The 26,572-nt window shown below is 44.1% G+C and overlaps 1 protein-coding gene across 3 annotated transcripts in view; it reads left to right on the forward strand.

The window, feature by feature from the left end:
* Window positions 1-26,572, forward strand: part of DDR2 (discoidin domain receptor tyrosine kinase 2) — a 795,992-nt gene that overhangs the window by 414,602 nt on the left and 354,818 nt on the right. For 2 of the 3 annotated variants that reach the window (XM_078687193.1, XM_078687202.1), the window contains one exon: window positions 26,163-26,243. The exons of the other annotated variant lie outside the window; for it this stretch is intronic. In XM_078687193.1, coding sequence (XP_078543319.1) covers window positions 26,163-26,243 — 81 coding nt within the window. The remainder of the gene's footprint in view (window positions 1-26,162; window positions 26,244-26,572) is intronic. 3 annotated transcript variants of the gene reach the window in all.

Raw genomic sequence — 26,572 nt, forward strand, 5'->3', positions numbered from 1 at the left:
CCCACTATCTTAACTGTGGAGTCCAACAGAGAAATTGGGTGGTAACAGGCCAGGTTATCCCTATCGCCTTTTTTAAATATGGGCACTATGATGGATTCACACCAGGTCGGCAGGAAGCCTCTTGAGCAGCAAGCGTTGAAGACCTGCGTTAGTAACGGGCCCCAGAATTCTACATTAAATTTGAAAAGATCTACTGGGATCCCATCAGGGCCCGCGACCTTCCCCCCTTGACTTGAGATAATGGCAGAAATCACCTCACTAAGAGTGAAATGTAAAGGTATGTTGCTAAAAATAGGAGGGTTGTCGATTTCTACCTCAGTAACCGGGTTGTCCTGATCTGTTTGGATCAAATTTTGTAGTGTAGTTCCTATCTTCCCAATAGGCTCTGCGCATTGGAATAATACCTACAGCAGTAAAGGCCTAGGCCAGACGTTAACTAGGTCTACTACTGTCGATACTAGACTTAAGTTTTGGGTTTGCCAGCGTAGCTCAGAGTTCGCTAGAAACTTTCTCGAATGTTCAAGGAGGAATTAACTTCCCTGATTAGACAAGAAGGGATTTAGTTTCTGACAACCATAGAACATGACAACTTTGCTCTCCCCTAATCAAGAGTCAATCTCGAGAGTCGTGTGAGCACAAGGCAATTATTTTACTCAGTCAGTACGTGCATTCTTAGTCTCATCAGATTGTAGAGAAAAGAAAGAGACGGGCCTGTTCAATAAAAAGGTGTTATTTATTGATCAGTCTCTTTTCTCGTACAAGAGAAATGGATCGATATTATTGCAATACTTATAGTTAAGTAAAGTGCATACATTAAAAGCAATAGTATAAAATAATACTGTAAAAACATTGATATGGTTTCTGAGCCATATGATGTTTAAAATGATTAAAATATATTTACATACACACATACATTTGACTAAACGTACTCAACTGGTGTTTCTAAATATGCCTACCCCGTGTACCTGACCTAAGTCTAATGCGTGGGCGGGAATAGAAAGTTACAGTTTAAGTTAAGTTTGTTTTTGCCAAGTGAATACCTAAAGAATTCTCTGTGAGGGGTTATTCAGTTCTGTACCTGGAAGTTAGGATGAATGAGGAATGGTATCTCTTTCTCTGCTCTCGATATTCCAGGCTGCCTGCGAGGGCTGCCCGAAAGCGCCGGTGCTGGGTCTCTCGGCTTGAGATAGCAGCGCGTCTCTCAGCGCGTCAGGAAGGCGGGGCTGCTGCCAGCGGGGTCTGCTTCTGCTCTCGGCTTCGGCAAGTATGGCTGCTCCGTCTCGTCACCACGCGTATGTTTGCATAGGGCAAGATCGGCAATATTTATACCTTAAAGGTGCCGAGATTGACGTAAGGATGGACATAGATACGTCAATAAAGATGTCATACGACTTGCTCGTTAGCACATTCTTTACTAAAGTTCTCTGTGAAATCAAAACAATGGCCGCACGGATTTTCCAGGTTGTCATAGGTTTGATTTGTTATGAGAACGTCGTATGCCTTATCAGGGGCTGGAGGAATGTCGCTTGTCTAATTAGATCTCAAGCGTTATGACCTAATCAGATAACACGTTCCTGTGCCGTAGTGTGACTGCGTCAGATAACGGTATCTGCATCATGGGGGCTGTTCTTGCCTCATGGGCTGACTGTTAGTTAACTTGATAGTTAGTTTAACCAGAATAGGGTCAGGAATAGGGGGATCGATTCAGAACCTATAGGAATACATGACACCCACTCCACGCTAACTATGGTCATATTTACTAATCTATGCATAGTATAACATAGTACAACATACTATAGAGTATAGTGTATACCTTACCACCCCAAAATACATAAATGCATTTTGAAACTTTCAAATATACTGAAAAATTGCAGTCATATATATTGTATGCACTTAAGCTATGAATTAAACGCTAAAGTAAACACGCATTTGTATGCATTATTGCTTATTTGGTATATGAGAAATACACATGAAATGGCTCTTAATATAGCTATACAGAAAGGAAGTTCGAGACCATTTCATCACATAATAAAATATTTGTGAACATCCCAGCGGGCAACTAAAGTTTATAAAGTATCTAAAAATAGAAATCTTAGTTCTCTAGGAATAGTTTCTTACTTTAAGCAGAAGATAAGTGTCCCGAAAATTTTTGTAAAAAACAATTTGGGGCTGCTAAAAAATTGCTGTCCGTGAACTGGTGGGAAAAATTGTACATGTGACTTTATTTTTAAAGTTGAAGGCCGAATTCAGGGAACGCCGTGTGCGAGCTTGCTCAAAAGTCTCTATTTCTGTTCTGGAGAGAACATCATATCATTAAGGCTTTCGAAAAAACTGTCAACAGCTTCATGGGAAAGTTCCACTAAGTCGGAAATAGGTGTAACCATGCATTCGTGCGCATGATTGTCTCCATTGACATTCTGATTCGCATTGCTGACAGAAGGTCGTACCTGATCGATGCTGCTTTCATCTTGAACTTCACTACTCTTCAATCGTAGTGGTGAAGATTCCAGGAATGCCGTCATCAGGATTGGCAGCCTTTGAGGGCAGCACAAAGCGTGAACCTTGGTAGGAACCAACAATGTATCTGCATCCACTGGCGCATCCGATTGTAGCGTCAGACAGGTGTCTAACACGCATTCTTCTCCGCATAGCAGACACCTTAGTACAGGTAAAACACACCTTTGCCACATTGGTCGAAATGATAGAAACCAAGTCATGTTTAGGTCTCTAAGCCGGGAGAGTCCCAGGATTTTTGATATCCGGTCCCGGTATCCAATGGCTAGGATCGTATCTTCCATTGTCGCGAGAGTTTGATCTGTGACATGGGTTGCCATAACGAAAAATAAGGACTAAGAATAGGATTCCTGCAATTAGTCCCAGGATCAGGGGAAGTCTGCCAAAAATCGAATGGACGAAATCTGGAAAAATACCCAGTATGGCTTTGAATGGTGTTAATGCCATCGAAAATACTGTCTTAAATACCTTTGAGACCCCAGTGGTATCAGAAATATTTAAGATTTCGCTCAGGATTTCCGCGAAATGTACGGGGGAATTAGTCGATAATAATGTATGTATCTCTGCAGTCGTCCTTGCGACTTGTAGATCATACGTTTCTTTTGATGACGTGAGCCTTGTAGGCGTCTGAAGAAGCACTGTTTTCATTCTGCTTAAAGTATCTATTCGAATAGAAGTAATTTTCAAACTGGGCCATGCCCTTGCCTCCCTGTCTGGAAAGGAGCTGGGGAACAAAGAACGTCCACAGCACTTGACCTTCGCAGTCGTAGTGACTAGATAAGGAGTCCCGGGCATAAGACTACAACATCTGCGGTCTACAATAAGAATGTAACTCCCATTATAGAGTCTTTGAAAGAATGGTTCTATTTCAGTTGCAGGTGCGCCATGCTGGTGACATGAAAGGTTGTATGAATTCCCTTCACAGGCTCCATGCAAACTAATTCCGTTACACAGAAGCGTGCCGCTTAGTGACATAGCACAATTGCTGCCACTAAGAAACACTTTCTGTCCTTTATTACTGACACATGCATGTGAATAGGGCAGGTTCCAAGTTGTTTTAAGGTACCCCTTTCCCAATTTCTCGTACATGCCAGCCTGTATATATTTTTGGCAGTATTGAAACCCGAAGGTTGAGATTGGAATATTTATGATTCCGTGTATTATCCATTCACTGACAGGTCGTTCTGACATTGTCATTGGTAATCTTTCTAGTTTTTCAATGCTCAAGATTGTATAATCAGCACCCTTTTGCGCCATACCGATTTGTCTATTAGTAAGGTTAAAGATTTGGAATAGTGACGTTGTGTTGATTAAACGCCAAGGCACATAGCCTGAACGCAGATTTTGTAACGTCCAGCCAAGCTGTACAATAGAACGCAATTGTGACTGACCATGTTGTAATAACAGTAAGTCTTGCGATAATATATCGATTGCTGAAGACACAATGCTGTCCAATGAAAAAATTCTGGAGGACAGAGTCATTAACCCATTGTCCACTACAGAAAGTGATTTTTCCAAATTAATACGGTCAATTTCCCGTATTCTCTCTGCTGTCTCAATTTGAGTAACCTTCCAGGCCTCATTGTATGCGGCATATACAGAGGCTGCTATGAAACGCTTTTGACGCTGTTTGCGTGGTCCCAGTATGAAATCACGCAAGTCAGCACCATCAGTAAGTAAAGTTAGGTGTTGCTTAATTTCAGGCAGTGTGGAAGTTTGTAGCCATTGAAGGCATAATTTGCCCACACTGTAGGTTGTTATTATCCCTGGGTGATGTCTTTGGGGATATCTAGGGTCTGGCCTGGTCATTTTGAAACCCTGTGTTTTATTCAGGAAACTATCTTGACAGTTATTTGTATCTGTGGGCCAGATCAACCATTGTTTCCAATCAGGATGTGTTCTGTTTTGGTTTAATATATGGTTTACGTCTATCTCTTCATCTGTATCAGAGTTATTGCTAAACATTATTGGCTTTGGAATAGACGGTTTATTTAAATCTTTGATTTTGGCTAAGCCAAGACAGGTGGTTTGTTGAACAGTGTCATTTAAAAATATCATTTGTTCTGTGATCATGCAGGATCTAAACAAAGCTTCTAAACCCTGTACTTGCCAATCTTTTGTACCCCAAACACTTTTCAAATCAACATTTTTGTCCCAATAATCAAATCCAAAGGTATTCATTTTTTCGAAGAATGAATCTGAATATATCAACTTTGTGTTGGTTATCATGGTTTTCATCCCTGTCTTGTTTGACAATTTATAATAAAATGTTTCAGCATTACTTGTGTTAAAACCTGAAAAATATGAATATTTGTCGTAAACAGTTCTTGAGCTCCCTTTTGGAGGTGTTGCACAATGTTCCCATTGATTATAATTAAAAACATTTCTAGGTTGTGCAGATTTATGTAAAAAGTGGTTACCATAGTGGGTATAGCAATACATACTATCATAATTTGTAGAACCTTGCAAATAATCATGTTTTGTAAATTTAGCAGACATTACTAGATCAGACATCATGTTATTAATGCTTTCGAAGTCCCAATCATCAGCGAATGAGTTTGGTTTTGCAAAGTCACTCAAGGAGATCTTGATTTGGTGTGGATATTTCAGGATCTCAACCGGACCATAAATTTCATAGTCAGTGTTGTCCCAGGCTACCCCACCAGGTATTGGATTGGCTGTGAAGTTGGCTGAAGAAAGTTCTCTTTTCTCGACGTGTGAAGATGTGTGTGGTTTGAGGACCAAGTTGATGTTCTGACTTGCTGTGTCCATTTTAGCATATTTTTCCTCAATGAAGCGTCCCAAAGTAAATACCATGATTAGCCAAAGTATGAGGATAAATGCACCAAAACCCACCCAAAATTCAATCCATGGAGAAATCAGATATGTTTCTTTCAGTTGTTTCAAAAGTTCCTTAGTTTTGTCTTTAAAGGTTTTTGATGATGGCTGTGTCTTTGATTCACTGAAGCCTTCAGAGGAATCATCGAAGTTGATGAAGTACCCGGATGCAGTTCTGTCAATTGTTCCAATTGCTTCAGGATTTTTGTTTCTTGCATTGTCACTTGGTACTTCATTGTAGATTGGTGTGTCTCTGATAAATGTTTTTATTTGGGTTTTCAGAGGTCTGAGTTCTACTGCATCGTTGCATAGTCCTTGTTGTTCTTCTGCAGGCGTTTCGAATGTGATTAGCCTCCTCGATAGGACCTCTGTACTGGTAGCAAACCTTGGTGTTCTGCTACTTATTGGGAGTCCACTTGGCCTACTGTTTGTTATCGGCCACATGTTGTGGTTTTACCAGGTCGATGGATACAACTCGGTTCTCCTTTTTACCAGCAAGTGGCGGTAGTACAACTGATCTTGTCCCGTTGACAGACAAGACAGGAACTGCTTTTCTGTAAGAAGGCCCAAATTCCTTCTTTACCGCGATCTTCTCCCTGACTAGATCCCCGACTTTTGGAATCCAGACAGGTCTTGCTGGGACAGGTGGTGATTCTTCAGTGGTTGTTGGCTGTTCTTTCAACTGTATGTTGCTCAGGTCTTTTCTTGTTTTGTTTAAGTCCTGCAAAATAGCCAAACGGTCTTTGACATCAAAGCTTTTTTCTTTAACCACTGAAGTCTGACTGTCGAGGTCAGAGATAATCATTCTAGTTCCAAATAATAATTCGTACGGACTGAATCCCTTCAGAGAATTTCTTGGCAAGTTATTTAGACTACGTTGGACACTTATTAGATGTTTGACCCACCCAGCTCCTGAACCTAATACCTTTGCCGTTATAGATTGCTTTATGTCACGGTTTTTTCTTTCAACAATTCCGTTCCCCTCAGGGTGAAATGGACAAGAGTACCGCAATTGCACGCCCATGCTGACCATGGCCTCCTTATAAGCCCGAGAGCTAAAAGCAGGACCATTGTCCGAATGCAGCATGCCAATTGCGTATGTGCCGATAAAGACTCGCAAATCTTTTATAACAGTTCTGGCGTCAGCCGTTCGCTGGGGCCACATCCATATGAATCTCGTGCATGAATCCACTGCGACCAAGATATATTTATAGTTACCATCCCTTTGTAAGGGACCGCAGTGGTCTAGATAAACACAGGCTAATGGTTTATCCGAGATTAGAAGGGGCGTCTGCGCTGGACGTCTCACCGTTGATACTTTCATTTTTTGACATATTTCACATTCTAGAACATAGTTCCTTGTTTGTCTTCTCATTTGTGGCCACCAGTATCTCTGTTTTAATAATGATACTGTGGCTGAGACGCCAGCATGGATAGAAGCAAGCCCTTCGTGTGCCGCTATTATTAGTCCTAACCTATGTTCCATGTTTGGAATTGCCCTATCCCCCACTCCAGGGATTCGAGCAAAAGGAACATTGTTTGCATCAGTTATGTATGAGTATTTTACTGGAAAGCCTTTAGGGAGTGGTTCTATCGAATCCTTTTCTGAAGCGCTGACAGCTTGTAATATTTCGCTGTCTATTTTTGTTTTTGACCGGGTGACGGCAGCTACGGAAGCCGTTTGCACAGCTGCCTTCGCGGCCTCATCAGCCAATGAATTCCCTGCAACGTGAACGCCATCACGTTGATGACTCAGCGTATGTATCACGTGAGTCTTTGGTAGTTTTTTGTAAAAGAACTACTTGTTCCCAGAGCATTTTATGCTTGATTGTGCCACCTTTCGCATCCCTGAAACCGTTCTGAAGCCAGATCTGCAAGTATTCATTATAAGACTGAACGCAATAATACGAATCGCACACAATGAGTGTGGGGAATTCTCGATCGGTATTTTCAAGCGCCATCTTGAATGCTAGTAGTTCAGCTCGCTGAGCTGTACAATCTCCTAGGGATTGTGTTTTAGTGAGGGTTGGTTTAAATTTCCCTTCGTGCCAACGACCTTTAACAATCGCGCACGCAGCACTGTAAGCTTGTTTACCCCCTACTGCGGGTTGTGCTGATCCGTCTGTATATATTATACAGCCGTAGTGATCTAGAGGCAGAATTTCGGTTGGCGGAGGACATTCAAATTCATATTGGAGAAATTCTTGTGTTTTTAAGTAAGGATCAAATTCGTACACCACGTCTGTTGCAGCAAGAGAGTTAGCCCATTGTATCCATCTCGGATGGAGTGCTTTAGCATTTGGAATGCTTGCCTTTGTTACCGCCTCTAAGGCTGGTATTGGTGTCACGATTACTATTCGTTTACCTTGTGCCAGGGCTCGTTCTTTTGCTATAGCTGTCTGTGTTGCTGTAAGAATTTTTTCCGTTGGGCTAAATTTCATTTCAGCCTTAGTGTACAAGTGTGATTTGAATGCAATTGGTACCTTTTCTCCCTCATTAGAGGTCAGGTATGTGAATCCGCATCTCCCTGGGATGACTCGAATCACAAGATTGCGGGTGTTATCACGTGTTTCTAATTTTGTTTTAATTAGCATATCTGTTTGTAAGGATCTCAAAATCTCTGTGTGTGTTTGAGTCCAATTGGATCTTTTAAAGTCTGGTTTAATTAGATCATAAAGGGGTTTGACCCTTTCTGCGTAATTTGCAATGTATGTTCTTCCGAAATTTAGGACGCCTAGAATTGACTGTAGGTTTTTTATTGTTTTAGGAGCTTGGATTACGGCACATTTCTCTAGGAAATTGTCTGCCAGGCTTTTACCTTCACTTGATAACTCATATCCTAAGAACAGGACTGTCAGATGGGCAATTCTGGATTTTTTAAAGTTGAATTTGTAACCCTCTGCTGCGAACCCAAGTATTATGGTGTTCACTCTTTTCAAGTGAGTATCCAAGTCATCATCTGTTAAGTAAATGTCATCGACATAAGATAATGCTTCATCATCATATAGCTGTAGTAATTCTGTTACTCTCGCTGAGAATACCCCCGGGCTGTTCTTGTACCCCTGGGCTAACCGACAGAATTGTTTTTGAGTGCCATTCACTGAGAATGCAGTTAAATATCTGCTCTCTGGTGCTATATTTTGACAAAAGAATCCATTGGAGATGTCCAAGGTTGTTTTGTATTTTTTGCGCACTGTGTTATTCATTAGTGCAGCACTGTGTGAGTTTTGCACTGCAAAGGTTTTGCAACATGTGTTAAGGTGTCGGTAATCCAAAACTAGACGATATGTATTGTCTGGTTTGGAGACCGGAAACAAAGGATTGTTCATTTGTGAGGTGCAAGTTTCAATCACCCCCTGGTATTCTAGCTGATCTAGTATTTCATTTACCTGTTTTTTAGCTTCTTGCTTAATTGGGTACTGCCTTTGTGCAGTAGGTTGTGATTTTAACTGGATTTTGTGAGGAGGAGAATCCTCATCCCATCCTACATGATTTTTATATAAAGCAGGTGCTAAGGCCACTGCCCACTTTCTAGCAAGTGTGTATTTTTTATGAATCGGGATTTGATTCGAGAAGGCAGGCATAATTACTTCTTCGCCATGAGGGCACTCCCTGACAAACTCTGGTGGCCAGTCTTTTTCAGCTAGAAGGATATCATAGCCCTTGGAGAGATTATCCCAAAATAGTCCCCTTATTTTCCTAGTCTTATCTCCCTCTATACGTAATGTTATCTCATATATCTTGTGGGGTTTGCTAACTCTGGTGTCTGCAGTTTCCACTTGAAGATATTCATTCGTGTCCACTGTCTCCAGATGATTCATAAGGACTTTGCGAGCTATGCTCACCTCTGCTGCGCTGTCTAGCATTGTCTGAGCCCACTCTCCGTTTTTCAGTTGTGTCCTCAGTATTCTCGGCATTGTTAACTACCTTGATACTGGCTACCTTCTTTTTTGGAAATTGTAATTTCTTTTTTAGCTGAGCAGGTTCCTTGTCTTTGGACTTGGCGTGCTCTTCTCTTTGTTCTGATCGTCCTCTTCTTTCCGATTTCTGCGAGGAATTCTGAAAAGATTGAGAGGGACGTGTATCAATGTCTTGATATCTATCAGGTTTTTTAATATTATCCCTATTTCTAAGGTTATATCTATTCCCAGAGGGGTCACTCTGTGGTGACCTCTGTCTTCGGTTTGGAGATTTTTCCCTTCGCCTAGGAGACCTTCCTCTGGACTGGAATTTCTTTTCTTTAGGATTTGATTGTTTGTTTCCATCCCAGTTCTTTTTTGGTGAATTATTATTAAAAAATATTTTTTCTGGACTTTCAGTCAGTTGCGGTTTTGCTGGTATTCCACCTAAACTATCTCTACCTAGTTCCTCATAGGATTTTTCTATGATTCTGGCAATTTCAGCTGGTTGGTCTGCTATATCTGTCTCTTTTAACCTTTGGCGGATCGCCACGTTTGCTGCTTCACCTTTTATGTTGGCTAATAATATAGCCGAGACCTGCTTGAAGTCTTTCAGTAATTTCATACCAAGAGTTAAAGCTGGTTCTGGACCGTATTCATCTTGAATTTGTTTTAGCACATCTGGTATCACCGAAATGGATGGAACACCGTGCGTTTTCGTGTAGATGGAAGCAAAGACTGTACCCCAAGTGTCACAGTCCTCTATGTGTGGTGCGATTCCCATTGGGAGACATATAGTCAGAATCCTGTGTTTTTCTAGCGAGGTAGTGTCAGGAAACACCGCCTCTATTTGGGTGATTTTCTGTGCCAACCAGAATGGTATCTGTTCCCGTTTAGCCGGAACTTTACCTAGGCAGGATTGGATGTTCTGTGGTGTGATTTTATTTGTGTTCCCCTGGTGAGGGGTCAGCTGTGGAAGTTTAATCGCTGGCTGAATTGTTGAAGTCCGCATTACATACTGAACTAATTGTCTATGAATTTTTAGTAATTGTTTTAGCTGTATTAACAGCTCTCCTGTGGACATCCCTTCGATGTCTGGGTGTGGTGTGTATCCGGCTAAGACCGGCCACGTTGCTCCTGGTCTACCTAAAGGACCGAGCCTTGTAATGTGATTGTTATGTTTTAGGGCGCCATCAAATAAGAGCAAATGCTCTTGGAATTTGAGTGGTACTTCCACCTCCTCGAAAGGAGTGTACTCATTAGGAGGTTCCTCTATTTTGTAATAGTGGAAGTACTTTGTTACAGCATTTGCTGCTGGAAAATGTATCCATGAATAGTATACCTCTGTCTGCCGATATTCGTGTGCCTCAATTACGAATATGACTGTGCCACCTCTAGGTGTCAGTCCATTTTCTATAAGTTTTAGAGTTATAGATCTTCTTTTGATGACCGGAATGAGTATTATATCCGCGTCTGCTGCTTGCATGGTAGCATCAGCATCTGCGAGTTCAGTTGCTAATCTAACTGCCTCTCTTTCATCATCACTCTCTGCCATTTTACCGACAGGAAGCTTATTTTGTTTGTTTGCAGATCAGGTTTCTTATCGAAACAGAGATTAGATGCACAATATTTTGGAACAGTGTATCCTTCAACGTTGACTAAACCAAGAACCTTACATAGGAGTTCCCTCCTGCGAGGTTTGGAGGATATTACCTTTCACCCACTCCAGACGTCTTTGGAGTATTTGGGAAAAGGGGTCTGAGTGAGAAAGCACGACTGAGTTACTCTAAATGTCTTACGTTAGTTTTATCGCCCTTTCCAAACACGTTGGGCGCCATGTAGTGTAGTTCCTATCTTCCCAATAGGCTCTGCGCATTGGAATAATACCTACAGCAGTAAAGGCCTAGGCCAGACGTTAACTAGGTCTACTACTGTCGATACTAGACTTAAGTTTTGGGTTTGCCAGCGTAGCTCAGAGTTCGCTAGAAACTTTCTCGAATGTTCAAGGAGGAATTAACTTCCCTGATTAGACAAGAAGGGATTTAGTTTCTGACAACCATAGAACATGACAACTTTGCTCTCCCCTAATCAAGAGTCAATCTCGAGAGTCGTGTGAGCACAAGGCAATTATTTTACTCAGTCAGTACGTGCATTCTTAGTCTCATCAGATTGTAGAGAAAAGGAAGAGACGGGCGTGTTCAATAAAAAGGTGTTATTTATTGATCAGTCTCTTTTCTCGTACAAGAGAAATGGATCGATATTATTGCAATACTTATAGTTAAGTAAAGTGCATACATTAAAAGCAATAGTATAAAATAATACTGTAAAAACATTGATATGGTTTCTGAGCCATATGATGTTTAAAATGATTAAAATATATTTACATACACACATACATTTGACTAAACGTACTCAACTGGTGTTTCTAAATACGCCTACCCCGTGTACCTGACCTAAGTCTAATGCGTGGGCGGGAATAGAAAGTTACAGTTTAAGTTAAGTTTGTTTTTGCCAAGTGAATACCTAAAGAATTCTCTGTGAGGGGTTATTCAGTTCTGTACCTGGAAGTTAGGATGAATGAGGAATGGTATCTCTTTCTCTGCTCTCGATATTCCAGGCTGCCTGCGAGGGCTGCCCGAAAGCGCCGGTGCTGGGTCTCTCGGCTTGAGATAGCAGCGCGTCTCTCAGCGCGTCAGGAAGGCGGGGCTGCTGCCAGCGGGGTCTGCTTCTGCTCTCGGCTTCGGCAAGTATGGCTGCTCCGTCTCGTCACCACGCGTGTGTTTGCATCGGGCAAGATCGGCAATATTTATACCTTAAAGGTGCCGAGATTGACGTAAGGATGGACATAGATACGTCAATAAAGATGTCATACGACTTGCTCGTTAGCACATTCTTTACTAAAGTTCTCTGTGAAATCAAAACAATGGCCGCACGGATTTTCCAGGTTGTCATAGGTTTGATTTGTTATGAGAACGTCGTATGCCTTATCAGGGGCTGGAGGAATGTCGCTTGTCTAATTAGATCTCAAGCGTTATGACCTAATCAGATAACAAGTTCCTGTGCCGTAGTGTGACTGCGTCAGATAACGGTATCTGCATCATGGGGGCTGTTCTTGCCTCATGGGCTGACTGTTAGTTAACTTGATAGTTAGTTTAACCAGAATAGGGTCAGGAATAGGGGGATCGATTCAGAACCTATAGGAATACATGACAATTTCCGTATTGGCTTGAATAATGAGTGATCCAATCATGCTCAGCTATTGCAGTCTCTATTATGGCATTATCAATTCCAGCCAGGAAGGGGGCATTTACGGCCTTCCAAAAGTCTGAGGAGTCATGGTTAATCGAAGCATCGTGTAAGGCTTGCCAAGCATCCACATTTAAGGCAGACTTTCTTGCATTTAATTCTCTCTTGTATTCATGTCTTGCCTTTCTAAAATGATCTGGATCTTTCACTTTAGCATGCAAGGCATTTTTTAGTTTAGTATGGGCCTTCGTACACTTATTGTCAAACCACCCGTGTTTAATATTACTGTTCTTTCTCCCTTTTACATGTAGGGTTTCTTTAACAAAGTTAGAAATATAAAAAAAATATTTACAATTTCTTGGTGTGATGAATACTCATTTAGGCAAATTGAGACCTGGTTGGGGCATCCTTTCACTACTTTCTCCATAAAAACCCTGGATCCACTTTTTCCCATTTGGGGGCATAACCATTTTGTCTGGTCAGGGTGATATTTTCTGCAGAATACATAGGGTTACCACCGGGCTTTTTAGAGTTTTTATACACCTCCAGTTCCATGCTAATAGGAAAATGATCGCTTAAAGCAATCTCGTGTGTCCTAAAATCCTTGATATAAGTGGAATATTTACATGAAATTAGAACAAAATCAATTGTTAAAGCACCTCACCCGTTAAAAGTCGGACGAAAAGGGGCCATTAGAGAACGTAAGTTGTTTGCAAAACCCATATCAAGTTCGAAAATGATATCGTTTAGGAGATCTCCTTGCTTTGAATGAGAGAAATGGGGGAAGCCTGAACCCCTTTCATTGTCTATGCCACACACCCCTTTATCAACATGTGGGCATAGGTACTATTTAAAATCCCCCCCCAAATAACACACACACCTTTGGGTAAACCAGCTTGTAGCTTATGCAAATCCCCACACATGCGTTTCATAGTCCCCTCAAACAATTTGTTAACACAATACAAAAATCTCTATCAATATGCATGCTGATTATCTGGTAATGCTTATCTGACGCGTTAAGGACTATCTTTCCTATGTCCAAGAGGTTGGAGACATAAGTACATAGACCCCCTTTGGCTCTACCAGATGGTGATTGGACAGCTGCAGGATGGAAAGTTGTATAGCCCCAATGTGAATTGGCTGTGTCGCCCAGGTCTCCTGAAGGCTAAAAATGTCAAACTTCCTAATAAAGTCAATCCACAAGGTATTTGTAACTTTAGAAGTTAACCCTGCCACATTCCAAAACAGGAACTGGTTGGTGTTCCCCTTACCTAGGCATGGATTTATCCCCATTCCTTCTGCCCCTATAGATAATATTTGATCAGTTTGTACAGTGGGGGAGGAATCGACAAGGCCGTCGAGATCAGAGCTACATCAATGGCAGCCTCCTCCTCCGTTATCCGATCTTCGTAATAAAGATTAACGTTGTCATATGTGGACAAAGACAACCCATGCCCCACACAAGAAGTTGACTCCTCTGTGTCTAGCCAGTCGTGCTGCCTTGAGGTTTTCATTACTCAAATGCCCTACTAAATAGATATGGCCACCAACAGTGGGATGAGATAGAGGAGATTTTGAACAAACTCCCTGAGGAGGACAAGAAGAGGGCAAGATTTATTGTCCAGGAGGGGAAAAACATGGCAAACACCTGTTTCAAGTCAGCTTTGGACACAGCAGATACTGCTAGTAGGCAAATGTGTACACGAACCATCCTGAAAAGACATGCCTGGCTCATAATCTCTGGTTTTAAGCAGGAAGTTCAAACCTCCATCATTAATAGGCCATTCAATGGAGAAGCACTGTTTGGCAAAGAGGTAGCTGAATCCCTTCAACAAATAAAGAAGGACAATGAAACAGCAAGGGTGGTGGGGGCCCTGCATCAAAGAAGTTTCCTTGAAAGAGAGGGATTCAATAACAGACAGCCCAAAGGTAGAAGCACCTTTGGTCAAGGTCAACAGATGTCACAACATACTCAAGGGCTGAACCCAAGCCAACAAATGGGTCAGCAGGCAAGCTATCAAGGTTGGCAACAACAACAGAAGCAGCCCTTTTGAGGTAGAGGCAACGGCAGAGGAAGAGCCAATCCTATTGAGGAAGAGGAAATGGGTCAAACTGACTCAATCATAAAGAAGGACCCACACAACACGCCAGTGCAGGAAAAGAATATCCTTTTTCCACAGACAATGGGAAAGGATCACAACAGACAATTGGATATTACATTTGATAAAATACAGGTATTGCATAGAGCTAACAAAGATACCACCTGTAAACCCACCAAAAACAAGGGAATTGAGGAGATCAGAACGAACACTGCTAAACGCAGAGATCAAGGAACTAAGCCTAAAACAGGCAATAGAAAAAGGACCAAGACAAGAATGGTTCACAGGAAACTACTCCCCATAGTTCCTAATACCCAAATAGGATCAAGACCAATCATGGACTTGAGATTCATAAACAAATTCATATGAACACAACGCTTCAAAATGTGTACCCTCCAAGAAATAATCCCACAAATTCAAAAGGGGGATTACTTGGCAACAATAGACCTCTAAGACGCCAATTTACTTATCCCCATGAACAAAAGAAACAGAAAGTACCTAAGATTCCTGCACAACGGAACACATTACCAATTCAAGGTACTTCCTTTCGGAATAAAATCAGCTCCACGAGTGTTCACAAGGGTCTAGCCGCAGAGGCGGCATACCTGACAAGAGAGAGAATCCACGTCTACCCCTATCTAGATGGCTGGCTCGTAAGGGGACATTCAATGTCACAATCATGTTCCAAAAACGATTCAAATGCTACAAACACTGGGTTTCTCCATAAACCACAAAAAAACATCAACTACACCAGAAAGAGAAAAAACCTTCCTGGGAGCAAGGTTAAATACAGCGAAAGCAAGGGTATACCACACAGAAACCAGGATACAAGCAATCCATCAAGGAACAGCCCTCTACCAGAGGGGTCAGTCTTTGATAGTGAGGATAGTCATGAAACTAATGGGCATGATGGCATCATGCATCCTACTTATATCTCACGCATGCCTACACATGCACCCATTCCAGGAATGGCTTACCAACAGCTGGTCGCAAGCCACAGGAAGTTGGGAGGATCTAGTGGTTGTTACACAAAGGGTGCAAGAAGAGATACAATGGTTGGCATCCTACAACATAGCACAGGGGAGACCTTTCAGGAACCCAACTCCATCTGTGACAGTCACAACGGATGCATCCCTCAACGGTGGGGGAGCGAATGTCAACCAGCTGAAAGTTCATGGTCCATGGAATGATTAGGATTCCACAAAGCACATCAACTTTTTGTGAATTAAAACTGTCTTGCTGGCACTCAAGGCATTCCAGAAACACATTCAGGGGAAAACCATCTTAATCCAAACAGACAATACAACAATAATGTTCTATCTGAACAAAGAGGGGGGGACAAGGTCCTTTCCCCTGAGCAAACTTGCACAGGAAATCTGGCAATGGACAATAATTCACAAAATCAACCTACAAACTGTATATCTACCAGGAGAAGACAACATTACAGCGGACCAGCTGAGCAGACAGAACAACTGCTCCCACGAATGGGAGTTGAAGCAGAAAACAGTACATTATCTGTTCAACATCTGGAGATCACCAGCGATAGACCTGTTTACAACAGTGCAGAACAAAAAATGCCAGTCCTTTGCCTCTGGGTTTCCATACCACCTATCAAAGGGAAATGCACTTTCACTCAACTAGTCACAGACATTTGCTTACGCTTTTTCACCAATACCCCTGATGCAAAGAGTGTTACAAAAAAGCAACAAATATGATTCTCATTGCCCCTCAATGGCCAAGGCAAACATAGTACTCAACCCTCCTACAACTATCCAGGGGAGAAATTATCAAGTTCAAAGCAGAAAAGGACCTGCTAACAATGCGACAGGGCCAGATATTTCACCCAGAGCCAACAACGCTAAACCTAGCAGCTTGGCTCCTGAATACATAGAATTTGGGCACCTCAATCTCCCTCTGCAAACCATGGAAATTCTAAAAGAGGCAAGGAAGCAGTCAACAAGAAAATGCTATACAGCGAAATGGAAACGATATACCAATTGGCGCACTGTTAACAAGAAAAACAGTTCAATCAACATGCATACCTTACTTACCTCTTAGAGAGCAACATCAACTACTTAAGAATAAAGGTGCACCTTGCTGCCATGGCAGCATACACAAGAGGAAAATCATGCAAACGTGTTTTACAAGACCAGTAATTAAAAGGTTTTTAGAAGGAGCAAAAAGAATTGCCCCACCAAGAGCAGCTCCAGTACCCACATGGAGCTTAAATGCAGTACTTTCTCAACTGATGACAAAGCCCTTCGAGCCCATGCCTACAGCGGACCACAAACACATTACTCTAAAGACAGCGTTTCTCATTCCGATAACATCACTACTAAGAGTAAGTGAGCTACAAGGGTTAACAATTCAAGAACCCTACTTACAAATCCACAAGGATAAAGTAATCTTAAAGACTAACCCACACTTCCTACCAAAAGTGGTCTCCAAGTATCACTTAAATCACCACATTCTCTTGCCGGTTTTCTTTAAAAACCCAAAGACTAAAGGTGAGAGAAGCCTCAATACCCTGGATATAGGGAGGGCTTTAATGTATTATTTGCAAAAAACAGAATAAATCAGGAAAACAAAACAATTGTTTGTCGCTGACGCACATCCCAACACAGGTTCACCTGTCACAAAGGCAAGTATTGCAAGATGGATAGTGTTACACCAATGCCAAGAAAGAACTAACAATTAAACCAACAGCTCACTCCACTAGAAAGAAAGGAGCAACACTTCCCTTGATGAGCAATGTACCCATTGACTCCATTTGCGCAGCAACTACATGGGCATCACCACACACTTTTACAAAACATTATTGTGTGGATATCCACATGAATAAGGAAGCTCAAATTGGACAAAGGGTGCTTCAACACTGTTTGCAAGGTCCACCTTTCACCACAGCCTCCCAGACACGGGAGAAAACGCTACATAATCTAACGCATAGCATGTGAATCCAGAAAAGGATTCACACTGCAAAACGAAATGGTTACTTACCAGTAGGAGTAGTTTTGCAGCTTGAAGAATTTTCTAGATTCACATGCGACCCACCCGACCTCCCCTATAAGGAAAACAAACAGGTGGGGAAGCAAATGACTACAACAGTTATTCAATAACCATCTCAAGGATTACAAAAAAGAATAGGAACAGAAACAAGAATCCGGAGATGGTCACCACGCATGTCGACCTTCAGGATACAGTCTGACGTCACACAGGGGACGTACCTGGTACCAAATGGTGCTCGACAGCGACCAAAATAATAATTAAAAAAATACAATTCCGTACTTAACCACTAGATGGCGGAATAATGCACAGCATGTGAATCCAGAAAATTCTTCAAGCTGCAAAACTACTCCTACTGGTAAGTAACCATTTCGTTTTTCACTAAAAACCACATTAAAAGATTTTCTAGCCACCTTTATATTTTCTGTTATATCTCTGGAAGGAGGTCATACGTATACTGCTAGAATCTTTACAAGCCCTGTTATGCCAGGAGAAGGAGGACATATTTCCCTTATTCCCTGTTCAGTTTGTGAAGTAATAAGATGTCTTCTCAAATGCTCAAAAATGTGAATCCAGAATTTCCAAGCCATTAGGAGAATTATGATGAATGCCCTCCATGGCAGGAATTATTAAACTGTAAAGAGCAGGTAGAGCATCCAAATTCAAAATAGATTTCCTTTTGACCCTCCTTCAGTTGTTGGAGAGAGTTATTATTTAAGTTAGAGGAAATATTAGAGTAGGTTTTCCCGCTTCAAACTAAGAATCTTTGGTCCGATGTGCGAATATACCTGGTTGCATTAAATGGGCACAAATTTCACACATACGTTTTGTGACCAGTATCTGATTTACCAATCGACATATGTCCTTTAGGACAATTTGCAAAATTAGCATATGCAGGGAGTAATAGAACTAATAATAATTAGGCAGGTCACAATTTGTGACCCCTTGTGATTGGCCACATTGGCCACAAACCCAGGGATAGCAGCCTACAAGGGACAGCAGACCACCATCTTTTTTATTACCACAGCATGGGGTGCTGAAAAATACATTTCAATTTGGGATAACATCTGGAAGAACAGGCAGTGGTAAGCGGACCCCTTCCCCTTTGTGAATCAGTTACCACCTCCTTTGAGGTGGCGGTAACTGTACAACTTCTTGCTACCGGAATTGCAGTCACAAATTATTTATAGATTACATACCGAATCACAGTTTTGAAGGAACACCGCATTGATGGTCCTTTCAAATTGCAATTCGGTATGGGTCTCAAAACCTATTTTAAGTCAGAAAAACTTTGGTTTTGTACAATCCAAAGAGGAGTTTTGTGATAGCTGTTATGTTCTGGGACTATGATACGCCCCTGGCGCAAGGGGCGTGCAGTGTTGAAGTCATGTGACCTGGTATAATAAAGAGAGGCTCCGCACGCACGTACGCTATTCAGAGGCGGGCGCACGGAGAGCCAACAAGTTATTCACAGAGTCTGACTCAGTTATTTCTAGGGCCACGTGTTATGCCTAGTTAGACCTAGATGCCCCGCAGCGTAGGCCCCCAGTTGTGATCCCCTAGGTTGCCTCAACCCATTTCAAGGACACAACAATTGGCGACGAGGGTGGTTGCTGAATCCTCGCTGGGTGAGGGTGCCTGCATCCTGCTCCGTGTGGCGGCTGCGAGCCCGTCTCTCGGCTCGTGGTGCTCGTGCCCTACGGTGTACCCCACCCCCACACGGTACGCTTGGAGGAGCGACCTGGCGAATGAGTGTCGGGTAGGTGTTTCTAGCCCTAGCGCCGCACTGTGCTTCTCAGCCCGTGCGTGAAGCGCGCTTCCTTCCGCTCAGCCCGTCGATCAGGGCGGTGCCCTGCTTCAGCGCACGCATCTGGTGGTCGCGCCGGGTGCCTGATCCGGCACGACCTGGAGGATGGCCACGATTCCGCCCATCGAACCCTTCGTGGTGGAGGGTGCGCCCTCAGCCCTCGCTCCCAAATGGAAGGAGTGGGTGGATAGACTCCTAGTGTTCTTCGAAGCTACGAAAACACACAAGGAACAGAAACGGGCCATGGTGTTACATCTCGGTGGCAAGGACATTCACTCCATGGCCCGAACCCTCACGGAGGCGACCAACAAAAACGCACCACACGCTGATCAATGCCCTCAATGCCCATTTTGAGCCCATGGCCAATCAAGATTATGAACGGTTTGTGTTCAGACAAGCGCGCCAGCTGCCTGAGGAATCGCTAGACACATACCACACCCGGCTCAAAAGGTTGGCGCTGACGTGTGGATTTCAAGACACCACTGAAGAAATTCGGGGGCAAATTATACAGGGATGTGTCTCGGCCAAACTGAGGGAACGGATTCTGGAGGAGTCTGGCAAGCCGCTGGCGGAGATCCTAACTCTCGGCCACACGAAAGAACTTTCCAAGGCCAGGGCTGCGCACATGGAGGCTGCCTTGCAGGCATCGGTCAAAGTGGAACCGGTTAACAAGATACAGGCCCATACGCCCACCAAATGGCAAAAGAGACCGCCCACTCAGGGTGGAGCGTCGGGACAGTCATGTGGCTATTGTGGAGGTCCGCGACACCAGATGGCAGAATGCCCAGCACGTGGTAAGCGGTGTTCGGGATGTGGCAGGCAAAATCATTTCGAAAAGGTATGCCGATCGAAGAAGTTCCGCAAACCACGCCCCGTTGTGCAGGCCATAACGGAGGGGGAACAGAGTCCCAGTGACATGGATGACGATGAGGAAGAAGAGCAGTCGGTGCACAAGGTGCACATGATCGGCACCGCTGCCCGCCGCACCAGGCCACTGCCTCAATGTGCCATACAAGTGGCGGACCAAGACTTAATAGCGGTAGTGGATACGGGCGCATCCATAAACCTCATGAGTGTCTCCCTCTACAGGACCATGACCACGCCTCCGGTGCTGCGCCCCACCCCCATCACCGTCTTTGCGTATGGGCAAGACACCCCTCTCAAGATTCGGGGGAAATTCAAAGCGGTCATCCGCCATGGGAATAAGACTATCAGAACCAACATCTTTGTGTCGGAAGAAGGCCAAGGTATGCTGTTGAGTTGCAAAGCAGCCGAAGACCTGGGCGTGGTGACATTTGCCTTCGGAGTCCATGAAGAGTCAGTTCAACATCTCCTCATGGAATACCCGGACCTTTTTGAGGGCATCGGTAGGTTCAAGGGTCGAGAGATTCACCTACACATCGATCCAACGGTGCAGCCGGTGGCTCTGCGACACCGTCGCATTGCCTTCCATCTCCGGCCGCTGGTGGAAGAGGAACTCCATAAACTGGAAGCCGCGGGCATAATCGAGAAGGTCTCGGGTCCCACTCCCTGGGTCTCGCCCATCGTGGTCACCCGGAAACCGAAGCAGCCCGGAGCGGTCAGGATCTGCGTGGACATGCGCCTCCCTAATGCTGCCATAAAACGGGAGCGTCACATTACTCCCACTATCGATGACCTCATCGGAGAGATGGCAGGTGCCTGCTGGTTTTCGAAGCTGGACTTACGAGCAGGATATCACCAGTTGGTGTTGGACATGGAGTCGCGTAACATCACTACCTTCTCCACCCACATTGGCCTTCGACGATACACTCGGCTCAGTTTCGGAATTTCCAGCGCAGCAGAGGTGTTTCAGAATGTCATCCAAGAATTAATTGCTGGAATACCTGGAGTGATAAATGTCAGTGATGACATAATGATACATGCCCGCACCATTCCTGAACACAATCAAAGGCTGGCACAAGTGTTTCGAAGACTCAGGGAAGCCGGACTTACGCTCCACAGAGAAAAGTGCGAGTTCCTGCGGAGCCGGATAGGGTTCTTTGGATACATTTTCTCAGCCGATGGTGTTAACCCAGACCCTGACAAAGTGAAAGACATTAAAGATGCGCCACCCCCTCAGACCGTTACCGAAGTCCGGAGCTTCCTGGGCATGGTCAACTATTGTGGCCGGTTCATCAGAGACTTGGCCAATCTCACACTTCCCCTACGGGACCTCACCAAAGACTCCACTCCCTGGAATTGGGGACCTGAGCAGGAAAAGGCATTCCGGGATATCAAAGACTCTCTGTCCAACAACACCACTCTTGCCTTCTTTGACCCACGAAACATCACGCTCATTGCAGTGGACGCTGGACCTGCTGGATTGGGAGCGGTTCTCATGCAAAGGAAAAGGGACGACATCGACTGGACACCTGTCGCCTTTGCGAGCAGATCCCTCATGGACACGGAACAACGGTACTCGCAGATCGAGAAAGAAGCAATTGCCATTCACTGGGGGTGCCGACACTTTCACCTATACATCTATGGCAAACCATTCACGGTGGTGACTGACCATAAACCCCTGCTGTCTCTGTTTGCGGGAACCTCATCTAAATCACCGCCTCGCATAGAGAAGTGGCTGCTCCAATTGCAGGAGTACAACTGCACAATTGAGTATCAGCCCGGAGCAAGGAACCCGGCGGACTATCTGTCACGACATCCCAGACAAGCCACGCCAGAAGAGATGGAGGAGGCTGAAGAGACGGAGGCGTATGTCAAGTGGGTCGTGGCACGATCATGCCCTCGTCCCCTCTCCATCAGTGACATTGTGAACGCCACGACACAGGATGCCTGTCTCCAGAGGGCCAAAGAACTTATTCACACGACCAACTGGCATCGGGCCAAGGATGGGTGGAAGGTGCTCACCTCCGAGGCTCAGAAAATAATGGAAAGCCTGTATCACGTCCGGGAGGAGCTCAATGAGGATGAAGCGGGATGCCTTCTGCGAGGGCATCGCATAGTGATACCCTCAGCCCTAACTGACCAAGTGATACAGCTGGCACATGTAGGTCACCAAGGAATAGTCAAAACCAAGGCACGTTTGCGGACCAAGGTGTGGTTTCCCCTGATGGACGATATGGTAGAGAATGTGGTGAGGACATGTGCGGCGTGTCAAGTGACAGGGGAAGCTCCTCGTGAAGCTCCAATTGCAGTGGAACCTCGCCCACAACAGCCATGGGAGAGGGTCAGCATGGATTTTGGCAGTCTTCCGGACGGGAGGTACACGTTGGTCATGATCGATGACCATTCTAAGTATCCGGAAGTAGAAATAATAACCAGCACTAGTGCCGAGAGTGTCATCCCGAAAATAGAAAAGATCATTGCCACTCATGGGGCCATGCGTGAGCTCCGCACGGACAATGGGCCCCCATTTCAAGGACAGGAGCTGGCCACCTACCTATCATCCCTGGGCACTCGACATCGGCGCATCACTCCGCGCTGGCCACAAGCTAACGGGGAAGCTGAACGCTTCATGAGGACTCTGAATAAAGTGATTCGTATCGCCCATGATAAAGGACAGTCTGTGGAAATGGCCATCTTCACATTCCTCCGCAGCTACCGGCAAACCCCGCATTCAACCACGGGGATAGCTCCGGCGCATCTCCTGATGAGACGGATCATACCCGATTCCATTCCTCACCATTCCCAATGGGCACCAGCAACTGTGAATGAAGAAATAATTGCACGCAAACGAAAGACTGCCTTTGCTAAGATTAGCCAAAAGAGAAGAGCCACAGTGACACAATTCAGCAGAGGGGATGTGGTACTCCTTCGCAACAGGGTGACCAGTGGAAAGTTCCGTTTGAACTATGAAAAAGGTCCGTGGCGAGTAACCAGTGTGAAAGGAACCCGTGTCACTGTGGTCCGAGGACGAGAGACAGTAACCCGAAATGTGTCGCACTTTAAACATTTCCATGGGGACTCCAGAACATCCGATCACACAACTCTGCCTACAGAAACCGAAACTGCCAAGGACTTGCCAGGCCGGGAGCCGACGCCTAGTCTCGAGGTCACCCAGAGTAGCACTCCGAGGGCGGTGATCAAAGAGATGGAGGGCGGCGCTGAGGCCCAGGAAGGGGTGTCAGATCCGGAGGAGGCCGACTTGGAGGCGCCTGAGGCTAACACCGCCCCAGAAACAGACTGCTCAAGCCAGAGGGGCGTGCATCAAAGGCTGAGAAGAAACCCGACGCCTTCCTGCCGACTACGCGATTACCTCACGTAAGACTGTTTTATGTATCAGTAGTGAGTGCAATGTTCAGTAACGTGTCCTACCTGTTGGTAGTGTTTTGAAAAGCGGACTTTGGAGTCTATGAAGATCATGACAATAGACTGTCCATCAAGAGTAGTGTTGAAATTGTTTGGGTTTTTCTTGTTTTAGGAGGAATGTTATGTTCTGGGACTATGATACGCCCCTGGCGCAAGGGGCGTGCAGTGTTGAAGTCATGTGACCTGGTATAATAAAGAGAGGCTCCGCACGCACGTACGCTATTCAGAGGCGGGCGCACGGAGAGCCAACAAGTTATTCCCAGAGTCTGACTCAGTTATTTCTAGGGCCACGTGTTATGCCTAGTTAGACCTAGATGCCCCGCAGCGTAGGCCCCCAGTTGTGATCCCCTAGGTTGCCTCAACCCATTTCAAGGACACAACAATAGCAAAGCCGGTGACTTTGCAAATTGCATGGTTTGCGATTGCAAAATCCTTTAGCACATTGGATCTCTTATTATTGAACCATGTTTTCTTTGTGTCACTACTTCCCGATGTGCTCAGTCGCTATTCAGCTGATCTTTCCACTAATGGGACCAGTCCTGCAGTCCAATACCTGCAATCTAGACCTGGGCGAGCCAGTCTGTAATATGTTGGAGCGGTTTGGTAACTGAAGGGGTACGCTGTTTATTGCTGCAAAAGCCCTGTGCCAATGTGGAAACACCAGAGCCTGTTAGAGTGACGAATGGCTGCTGGCAGAGAGTACTGAAGCCAGACTGTTATTAGAGTCATTGGCTAGACACTACAGCAAACAATTGGCTGCCAAGCTGTTGCTGCGTTGTTCCCTGGTTTTGAGCAGAGGCCCCTTGGTAAGACAACAATATAAAATCAATTCACCTGAAGAAGGGCTTACCCTCTTATTTTTTTACTTTAAAATTGATGTAAGCTTTCGTTTCTTGCAATATGATTTTGTTTCCCATAAAACATGCATCTAAAAAAGCAGTACTTTACTACAGAGTGTTAGACTATATAACACACTGGCATGAATCCTGGTTACCAGATTGCTGCATGCCGCAAAGCACACAATGCTGCAGTTCCTGAACTGAAGTACTCTGCAAAATCTATTGTATTGTATGGTAGAATGTACATGGAAGAACATATACTCTACTTGGCCACAAAGTTTTCTGAAGTCTGAGACATGCTCTAAGCATGGGGCATTAAACTGACTGCTACACATATGCCTGTGCTGCTGTTGCACAAATGTCTAATAATAGAAGCAAACCTAGCATGCAATACTTGCTCTCATGTTTGACAGTAGGTAGGGAGTTTGTATGGAATGGAAAGTTGTTTAGTGGTATGGATGGCTCAGTGTACAATACACATTGTTGAGCCAGAGAGTTGGTGAAATTCAAGTCCAGAGTTGCAGATTAGGAAATTGTCTTGCAGGTGGATTTCTCTGTGGCGTGTGAATCAAGTGGAGTGGGACTCTGATGTATATAATATTTATATAACGTTGGTAGTCTAGATAGGAAGGTCCTGAGTTGATAGAGGCTTGTAGACCTTGAGGAAAACTTAGGTGAGGGAACATTTAATGTAATGATCACATTACCTAAAATGATTACTATGTAGTTTTATTAGGTTTATTTTGCCTGAAGCCACAAGAACATAGATACATAAAATTATAAATAACACAAACAATACACAATACAAAGTCAATGGCAATTAATAGAGTTATGAATGTACTCCATAAATAAAAGTGCAAACATATCACAAGAAACTCCAGGGCTGGCAGCACAAAACATTCCCGCACAGTACCACACAGGCAGATAGTGCAACCAACCTTAAAATTCAAATACACTAGTCCTGAAAATTCCTCGGCTGTAATACAGCCGGATGAAAGCTTGAGACTGCATAACAGACAAATTGATAAGATAAAGGCAACAAAAAAGTCTTTGTTCACAAATCTCCTTCTATACCTAGTACTGGAGGGAAGAACTTACAAAGGGGGAATGAGTAAAACTTGCAAAAAAAGTGCTCAGGTGATTGTCTTGAGGAAGAATCATATGGTTATAGCAGAACACAAATCATCTGATTCTAAGAAAGCTAAGTCATCCTAAAATTAGCCTCATAATACATTAAGTTAGTAAAATTCACTGATACCTGTTCCCAACCCAATTTAGATTTGTCTCCACGCCGAGCCATGATATTGGGCCTCGGTTTGGCTGGCATTACTGTTCTTCTGAGGCAGCCAATTCATGTACTTAGCTGCTCTGGCAGAATACAACCTGCCATTTTTCACGTTTTCCAGCTGCCTGGCAGAGAAAGTTGTAACTTCCGAGGAGCTGCTGCCACAGCAAATCCTCCATATGCATTGTACATTTGCTGCATGATCGCCTTGTTTCATGTATTTGGTTTTCAAAAACAAACTCCCAAAGTGAGTGTTTGTTTATGAAACATTAAAAAATGATGGTCCTGACACATGGGTAGTTTTTTCCTCGGATGTAGGAGTCGTATTTAGTTTTTTCTGTTCAGGATCACCAGACTTTTCCTGGTAGATCCGAAAAGGAACAAAGTATATTGGACCATCCGCTTGCAACAGGCACACGATCTAAGGTAGTTAGACCAATGGCCTCTAACTCCAATGGGATGTTGGTCTAAAGTTTTTGGTGGCTGAAACAGAACGGTTCGTCAGACTCTAAATCGAGCAGGCAAACCGTAGGTTTGGGGAACAGGGTCTTCTGCCATGTTTGTGGTGGAGTTCCCTGTCCTCCAAGCTCCAAATAAATCACTTAGTCAGTATGTAGGTCCTGACGGTTGGCTTATGGAGCTCTGAATTCTTTCTTTATAAAGCTATGTTCACTGTAAACCTAGCTTTACATAGCTTAACATCTTTAAGAGTAATCATTTAAGAGGCTTCAGCAATTTGAGAAAAGTGTAGTTGC

The sequence above is a fragment of the Lissotriton helveticus genome, chromosome 1_1 (genome assembly GCF_964261635.1).
Source record: "Lissotriton helveticus chromosome 1_1, aLisHel1.1, whole genome shotgun sequence".
NCBI classification, from domain to species: Eukaryota; Metazoa; Chordata; class Amphibia; order Caudata; family Salamandridae; genus Lissotriton; species Lissotriton helveticus.